The sequence below is a fragment of the Xiphophorus maculatus genome, chromosome 16 (genome assembly GCF_002775205.1).
Source record: "Xiphophorus maculatus strain JP 163 A chromosome 16, X_maculatus-5.0-male, whole genome shotgun sequence".
Classification (NCBI taxonomy): domain Eukaryota; kingdom Metazoa; phylum Chordata; class Actinopteri; order Cyprinodontiformes; family Poeciliidae; genus Xiphophorus; species Xiphophorus maculatus.
Window position 1 is genome coordinate 10,892,271 of NC_036458.1, and position 9,376 is coordinate 10,901,646.

General features: G+C 40.8%; 1 protein-coding gene across 3 annotated transcripts in view; it reads right to left on the minus strand.

Moving 5' to 3' along the window:
• Positions 1-4,133, minus strand: part of LOC102220330 (protein sidekick-2-like) — a 110,929-nt gene extending 106,796 nt beyond the window's left edge. For all 3 annotated transcript variants that reach the window (XM_023349539.1, XM_023349540.1, XM_023349538.1), the window contains exon 1: positions 3,786-4,133. In XM_023349539.1, the coding sequence (XP_023205307.1) occupies positions 3,786-3,933 (148 nt within the window). In that variant the 5' untranslated portion in view covers positions 3,934-4,133. The remainder of the gene's footprint in view (positions 1-3,785) is intronic.
• Between the last annotated feature and the right edge of the window lie 5,243 nt (positions 4,134-9,376).

Sequence of the window (9,376 nt, forward strand, 5' to 3'; positions counted from 1 at the left end):
ATAACCATTAACAGGAATGTTAATGGTTCATATATTTCTGTTGAGAATATTTGGCACAACCATTTTGTTTCAATACACTCTCATACTGAATGATATAGACTTATTTAAACCTGAACATATGCAGAATGTTAATTGGCGGAACTTAAGTGTGAAATTATATGTTTAGCTTCTCAACTTTAAAAAGAAAGCAAAGAGTCAGCATTATAAGTGTCTTCCTCAACTACAGTGATGATAAAGTAAGGAACATTAAGCAAAAGTTTTATGTCAGTCTTTTCAATACATACAAAGTATGCAGCACCTAATTATTTACCTGAAAGGACAAAAAGCTAAATGTAAACATCATAGGTATAGAGAAACCAGGCTAAAGTCTAAATCAAGCTCCCTGTAGCAATCCTATGACTCCTTATACAGTCACTTGGAGGTTAGAGGTTTCATAGCAGGTGCACTTATATATATGATGCATTCAAGAAAAAACTGGACTAATCAGGGGTGTCCAAAGTCAGTCTTCGGGGGACGGTATCCTACATGTTTTATTTCCTTCCCTGGTTAAAAACACTGGCAGTGAATGCCTCCTCAGCATGTCAATGTTCTGGAGAGGTCTGCTCCTGAGTCACCATTTGATTCAGGTGTGTTGAACCCGGAAAAATACATGCAGGATACGGTTCCTTGAATACCAACTTTGGACAAACCCTGGTGTAGATTCGCAGTCATCGAATCTACACCAGGGATGTAGTGGTGTAGACATGATGAAATTGAGTTTTAAATGAAGGCAACTGGACTTCTACCAAGATAAGTCCAGTTGCCTTCATTTAAAACTCTCAAGATTAACAAGTAAAACTTGTCAGAATCTGTAAAGAAAAGCTCCTGATGCTAAGTGAGTCACTTCTGGGGCTTTTCCAGGGATGAGCCAAGAAAAAGTCAAAATTTTCAACAGCTGTTCTCTCTCCCTGGCAACATGTTAAGTTAACGGCCTTCTACCAAACTATTTATATGTAAATATAAATGCACAGAGAATAGCTGTGGCATGAAATTGTTAAAACACGTGTAACACCTCCACTTCACCGTGTTAGTACATGCAAAGTTGTAAAGTTAAATGAAGATTTCCGTCACCTTTTGTACAGGCGACACAATTACAACAGATTTAGCACTAAAATTATGTGACTTTAGTGCGAATGTGCAGATCTACTAGAGTATTAGCATGTTACATTTGTTCTACAGTTGCACATGCAGGTGCAGATTAACAGGCTTCCCAGCAGTCTTTATAGGAAGGGACATCTGTAATTCTATTAAAACTGTAATATACTTGTTTTGTGTAATCTTGTACATATTGATTTTTCTATCTATCTGTGGATGCGCCTGCAAGTGCATGTGCTTGCTTGTGTGTCACCAATGGGGATGAATTATGATGTGCAGGCCCGCATTAGAGCAGGCAGTTTTAATCACACACAGATTCAGAGTGTTTTAAACAAATGCTTTTTTTGTGTAAGCACTGAGGATTATCATAAGATTTAAAGATTTGGAAATGGCTGACAGCTGTCAAGCTGCATAATAACGTACGTCCAGAAAATTATAGCAGCTGTCGGTTGGCAGAATGTCAATGCTGCTATCTAGATTAAAGCTCAATAGACAGGAACATAAGCACAGGCAACTGTGCACACACACCCCCACACGCACGCACACGCATTTACACACAACAAAATGCACCCCAACACACAGTCACTCACAAACACACATCAATCTCTGCAGTCTTATTGAGGAAGAGAAAAAAAAGACAACACAAAGGCAGCTAAGAGAAAAATAAAAGCAGACCCTCACATTTATTTACCAGGCTTTTTGATTATGGGATCTGCATGAGTCTTAAAATGGCTTGTTGAGTAAAACCAGCAGAAAGGCTCCTCCTGTGGATCAGCCACATATCCTCTTGTGCAATCGAAGAGCCATCTGTATTAAAAACAGCAGGTGCCTCAATATGAACCTGCTGAAAAACAAGCGGCAACATAGCACCTGTTCCCTGGAGGTGGCTATGTGTTGCCTAATTTCTGTCATCCTCAGAGGTCTTTGTCTCTCAGGGAATAACTGCAGCATCTCTAACTTTCTGTACAGACACTGCTTTTATGCCGCTCATTTGCAAACAAGGATCCCCCCTTGAGGATAAGGGCTGTGTTCTACTTCAGAGGAACGAGGTGTCTTTGGATGCTGAGAGGACCCCCCCCTGCAACGGGTACAACAGCATCCTCATCGAAGACCGAACAGCATAGACAATGCATCATAGAGGAGGCCCTTCTCAAATGAAAGAGGAGACAGACAAAAGGATTGGACCTCTCACCAATGCTAATGCACAACCAGAAATGCTCACAAGAACAGAAAAGGAACTGCAGGGATAAGAAATGGTTCTATTTCAAGGAGAAAAGGTAAAATCCCAGTGAAGTAACCCGGTGGCGCTCAATAGATCCACACACACATACTTCAGGCTTGTTGGCTTGAGAAAGGGATGCTAATAACAGCTAGAGGAACTGTGCCTTGCATAATAAGAGACGCCAGAGACTCTTCTCAGATAAGGTTGGGAGCACTTTAGAGCAACGTAAGTTGTTCAAAGGCAAACAAGTGCAGGGATTATGCTGCTTTTAGCACTCTGGTGTACCGAGCAGTGCGATTGTGAAACGGGGAGTGCATAGAGAAGGCACCTCTCAAATGAATCAACATCTGAAGAAGACTTTTTTTTCTGGGACCTTCAAGAAATGCTTGATAGTCTGTTGCGTCGAAGACATATTTTTTACTTCGTCAGCAAAGGCCATGGCATTGCAAAGGAGAACCAAATAGGAAGTTACTGAAATTAATTGGGACAAAACAAAAAGAAAGATTTATGTTTCAGCATTTCCACAAACTGTGCTGATTCCTATGTTAACTTACTTTCACTTCTTGTGACAACCAGCAGTTACAGTTTTTCCACTCATGAAATATGACGGCAGGTCATACTTGTTCTCCACGGCTTTCTGCTTTTATTTAGCAGATCTCATTAGGTTCTCACTGGCCAAACAGTTAACAGCTGATAAATGACAAGCAAGGAGTCACAGTTTCATAGTAACCCTGTGATTAGTGTTGTCCACGTCTCTGGGTGAGCTGGACATTAAATGAAACCAGCTCGTTGTGATTTATGGATTCTGCAAGGCACATTCTCCAGTGAACCAATGCTTCAGAATCCCGAAACAACTGCTCTCTTTTAATGTTTCCACACTGTAGTCATAACCGTGCAAGTTAATGATCTCTGCTAGAATATTTAAAGGGGGAGCCAAAAAAGGGCAGCTTAATCTGCAGCAGCAGTGAAACTGTCAGAGAACCAGAGAACTTCACATATTTCACAACAGGTCATGATAACCAGTGAAATAATCCAAGTGGTTTTTAAAATGTAATAAAAACAGCCAATCTGGAATATGCAAATAATTAACAGATCTGAATGCATGCATTTGGAGAGATGCAGAAACAACCCAAACTGCTTGTGAAGACAACAGGATTTTTTTTTCTTTAACAACAAAAGCTCTTTTTGTCCCTCAGGTTGTGGTTTTGTGACACTATACGCACAACTGACACTTAATTTCACTTTAAATCCATATTTGCCTTTATTTTTTCATTCCTGACCTGAGCTTTTACACAGCATTTCTAAAGCCAAATATAGTTTGTGGGCTGTTTTTATGTGCCTCATAATAGTCGCATTGTATTAATTCGTTTTATCACACTTTTATTTTTTTTTTTCTCTAAGTACAATACAACTGAGTTACGGATCTTACCTTGAGCCTGAGCGCTAGGGATACAAGTCGACAAGAGCAGAATCCAAAAGGACATCCACACCTGTCCATTCTGCCCAGGTCCAAGCATGCTCCGCGGCGGTACCGTCGAGACCCAGCTGCGGATTTCCCGTCTCCCCGCCGGGAACATGTTGCTCGGTGATTGCCACAGACTCCCCCTAAAAGTGTCCTGACTGCTGCTGCTGCTGCTGCTGCTGCTTCTCCTGCTGCTTCTGTTCCGTCTGCCGCCGCTGCTGCCACTGGTCCTGTGCGTCAGAATGCTCTTCGGTGCTGATGGGGGGTGAGTGACCGGAGGGGAGCGTGGAGAACAGAGTCCGCCGGAGAGCGCGGGCCACGCAGACTGGCACGCGGAGGAATGACAACAAAAAAAAAAAAAAAAAAAAAAAAAAAGAAAGAAAGAAAGAAAGAAGGAAAGAGGGAGAAAAAAATCCTATGGACAAGTCCCGCATGAGCAAGGCGGAGTCAGTCCAATTGAATTTGCCCGGTTGTCAAGTATTTGAGACCGGGTATTGACATCATGTCTTTACTGCCCAGAGTAAACTCTAGATTAATAGCAGATATATAATTCACGAAAAACAGAGATGAGGAGAAGCGATATGCTGGCCAAAAGTTTGACAGATAACAGTTTGTTTTCATATCGAGCTGAGGGCGAAAGTCTAAGTAATAAAACAATGACAAATTCACTACCTTTAGCTCTCTCTGGTTTGTGAGCGTGCGCGCTGGTGAACCTGGTAAAATACTTTCTTTTTTTGGGGGGGGATTACAACAGACAATTTACAATCCAGCCCCCCTTTTATGAATTGAGCACCATATAGACTGTGTCAGATACGCACACTGAGCCAAGTAATGTCAAGCCTGAGAGCTCTGTGCACTATTGCCACCACGTGGTAGAAAGAAGAAGAAAACATCCATTTGGACAGCTGTGATTGATTGTTGACACACTAAAACCAAAAAGCCTGGATTACAAAAACAACCTGATGACAACTAAATCTGTCCAAACACGTCCCCCTCCTGCCTAGTGTTGAAGAAATCATGAACTGGGTCACACAGGCTCCAAAAGTCAGTGCTATTTATGTCATGTAAATGCATTTATTTTTGCGTTGGTTGCAGTTCAATGTGGCTCTATGTCATAAGCTGCACAAACCAGGGTAGACAGAGTGCACCTGAGCAATCAGATGTGATTCAGAAGCACCCTGAGATCAAGAAGGACTGCATATCACTGCCCCCCCTCCCCTCCCTGCCTAAAACGTTTCTTCTCTCATCAGACAAAAGGATTAAAGGCATGTTTGAGTACACAGAAAATCCTGGGCACTTCGGAAAAACAGGCGAGGGTACATGCGAGCTGTGATACCAGCTTTGTTGTCCTTGCTCCTTTTGAACTCGCTGAAAAATGCATGCGGGGAAGGTAAGCTTCAAAGAGCTGTCACAGCGAATCTGTACGTCTGCCATTAGATCCTGTGAGTTAAAAGACCAGCAGTAACGCACACTAACATGGAACATCTGAGCTACCACAAGCTAAATAAAGTCTGCTGTTGCTTCTCATGTGTAAACAGGGGCGGTATTCTCTTCTTACCTCCACGCTGTGAGATTGTTCAGATGTCCTTTTACTCAAATGTCCCTCCCACCCCAGCGTCTTCAAACTTCTCAATGTCAACAGGAGCTCATTTGGTGCCATTCCCTGCTCTCTCCTTTTATTTCCTCTCTCCTCAACCTACTTGCACCTCATGTTCCAACCCCTACTGATAATGATGTGCTGATTATGAGGCTCTTAGGCCAGCAGATTGCTCTCCAGTCTCATTCGCATGCAGCGGAAAATTGCTGCTGTCTTGGAGCCCCCACCCTGCTGTGTGTATCAGGCAGGTTGACATTAGCAAGCTGCTGGGAACAGCGCTCAGGCATGAGGGCAGGTGCTCCGTCTCTGTCTCCATAACTGCTCTGCTGCAGAGGAAACAGAGGTTGCCTGATGCTACGAGCCATGCTGTGGGGGCACCACAGGCAGGTGTCAAACAATACAGCATTGTGTAGCTGACATTTAGGCATGCATGCTTTCAGAATAGGTATTTCCATTTGCCAAGTGACACACACCACGGTTTTGCAAAGAGGGCTGAGAAAAATGACTCCTGCATCTATTAACATAAAAACCACCGTTAAATTATTTAATGAATGCCAGCAATCCTGTGCTATAGTGTTCTTAATTAAACAAATTAAGCCTCTTATTAGGTTAAATTAACATTATTGACTAAATAGGTGGACCAAAAGTTTTCTTGCCAGATAATTATGGCCTAAATTAATTGAAATCGGACAGTCAAATTACCTCAGCACTAACTAATTTATAAACGTCTTTTTGATTTTTTTTATTCAATTTTTTCCCCCTACTTTTCTTAAAGCTTTGATGTTTTCAGTTAATGTTGATTATCCAGCCAAGTCTTCAAGGAAATTTTCACAGCCATTAATGGTCCTTGCATAATTGCCGCCCTGGGTGAGACCTTTCTTTTGCGACCACCCTAACTAATTAAAATTCAGGAAATCATCCAAATTTTGGGTTGAGAGAAATTACAGAGCAGTCCTGCACAAAGATCGCAAAATATTCTCCCTTTTCTTAGTAGCACGCAGGTGCCGTCAACTCCCTGTGGATTGCACTTGCGTAAACGCAATGGAAAACATGTTGAAGGGGCAACTGACAAGTAAATAATACATTTTAATCTGTTTCCTGTGGACTCCCCTTTTTCTTATCCTGTCCGTTGCAAAAGACCCAGAGCAAAATCTTCCTCTGTTCAAAGCATTAGGAAAAGCGCTTGTTCTGTTAGTGGTTAAAACCAAGTCATTACTTCATTGAAGCCTGATGTGGCAGAATGTCATGAAATTTTTAACAGGTGTATATTTACCTCTGTGTTGCATCATCACTCCTTTCAGTCCGTAGACATTTGGCAACTGAAGGGGTCGATTGCTGTAGAGTTAAAAACAAAATATTTTCCCATTCTTGGCTGAGGAGGGATTTCAGATTCCCAACCTTTTTTTCTCTTTAGCCATGTCTTTAAATTTGTTAGTAGCTGGGAAAAAAAAGCCTGAGCTGGTTGTGGGACCTTTTCTTCCACTTGTTTAAATTTGCTTAGAAAGTAATTTGATAACAAAATAATAACATTTGTAATGTATTACCTAGGAAAAAGAAATGTATTTTTGATGCAATGTGTTCTAACAAATTTTGAACTGACCCTCATGCAAGGAAAGATTTAGACTGGAATTGCTTCTTTCTAAACACTTTGTCTGTTACCTCGTTTTAAGAACTTTTGAAATAATTTGTGTCATTTGTAGCTTACAGCTGAGGAAACCCCCCAAAATAAAATGTTCAAACAATTAAATTGAAGTTACACTTAAGACAAAAAAGACAGCTATTTTTTCACAGTAATGACTGCCTACTAACTTACTCAATGTACTGTATAGTATGTGTACTCAACCCTACATCACTGTGGATTGGCATGGAGACACTCAACCTGTGGCTCTGCTAACGTGAAGCTCAAGTTTCTCTTTACAATATTTCAGAGATGTGCTAACATATAATTTAGGTCAGTTAAGTTTTCTGGTCAATCAACCACAGAAATATCCTGGTCATAGTTTGACCAGAAATTGGTACTTTAATCCATGTGGGCAGGTGTCAAGTTCTGCTAGAAAATGAAATTAGAATTTCTGTAAAGCTTATCAGCAAATGGAAGCATGGAATGTTTCAGAATTTCTAATTAGACGTCTACACAGATTTTGAATCCTGATATTAATGTCCTACTTTTCTGATACTGAAAATGTGTAATGAATCTATATAACTATGAGTTTCACTTTCCGAAATAGGAGACAAAAAAAAAAAAGAATCGTCCCCCTTTTCACAATTTTGTATGTTTTGGAGCTGTATAACCAACTTGCTCAGCAGCAGCCTTTTGAAGTTTACCCTTATCTATTAGAGGGTGTCTTTGACTACTTGCTGGACAACATGTTGCCAGGTTACTTTAGGTTAACATCAGCAAAATTGACAACGATTGTCAAATAGCAAACCAGCTTATTTCTGTTTTCTTTGGCTTAGCAGATGGGAACTGCTTTACGGTTTCTGAAAGCTGCTCTCGTTCTATCAACTTGCTCGAACTGAAATGGGCTAATTTAAACAAGCTTTGTTTAAGATTGACCCTGTGCTGCCTCACTTATGCATGGAAGCACAAAGGTGCTAAGGGAAACGAAGTGACCATGAAATACCAAGCTTTTCATCTGTGTGTAGACATTTGTGTTTCCATGGAGTATGTCTCTTTTAAAGTAGAAAACAGGCTGATCACTCTCCCCGTCTTTGTTTCCTCCTCCTATTTTTTTTTCTTCTACACAGCCCATCATTTGGCACACATGTTGCTGATTTTACAGCATGGATGTGGGTTTTTCTTTCTTGTAAATGAAAAAGCGTTCTCTCACAAGTGCCAGCAGATTGCACGCTCACTGCACGGAGCTGCTGCATCAATCATGACACCTCGTCTACAGTACCTCACAGATAAAATCTGATTTATGCCCAGTAACAGATCACCTCACAGCTCCTTCTCTGAGACAGAGGTATGGCTGCAAATTGAAACATGAAAAACACATCCGAACTCCTGCTGCAAGATGAATAACAGTTTCTGAGCAAAAGACATTAGTGGAAAGCATCATACACTCATGTTCAGATTTGTTTTCTCTCCTCAGCAAAACCTAAATTCATTCTTCTTCATCAATCCTGTTCAGTTTGTAAAAGGAAATGATTCTGAACGTATACCTCTACCACATTGTAAAATCTTAAAGCTACAGTATGCAACTTTTATAAAAAAATAACTTTTTTTATATATATATATATACAGTATATATTTGTTGGAACTGTCTATGTTGTGACAGTAAAGTATGAGACAGATAATCTGTGGCCCCATTACTAACTAGAAACAACCAATCAGAGCACGGGGGGGGGGTCTTAGCACTGTAAATAATGCTCGTGTTCACGCCGCTTGCCCTCTTTTACTCTCCCCCCCATTTGCTATCTGTTAAGATACAGCTTCTCCCTGTCAGCAGAGCCTGTCATGAATAGTTAGCACGGCCACCAATGACAGCGGATAAACAATCTTCTTGTAAAGGTGAGTTGTTTCTCTGCCATTAGCACATTTAGCAGCACATTCACGAGATTGACTGACAGCGCGGCTGGCTCTGATTAGTTGTTTTTGACCGGGAGCAGTGCATTTCTTCTGATGGCAATAACTGCACAGGTAGGAGCTGGAGGAAGTCGATCTTTTCACAGGCTATCTCTCTCATATTATACTGTCACAACATGGTGATAGTTTTAACAAATATGTAAAAAACATTTATTTATTTATTCTACAAAAGTTACATACTACACCTTTAAAGTACTAAAATACTGTATGCATAGACAAAGGTAACCTGAGTAAATGCCTAAGTTAGATTTTAAATGATAATTTCATATAACATGTTAAATGTTGAGCATGGAAGTGCTGCTTAAGGTCATGCCACAGCAGCTCAATCAGATTATGATGGCCTTTGGGTATTTTTGTTTGGCCAGCAACCTT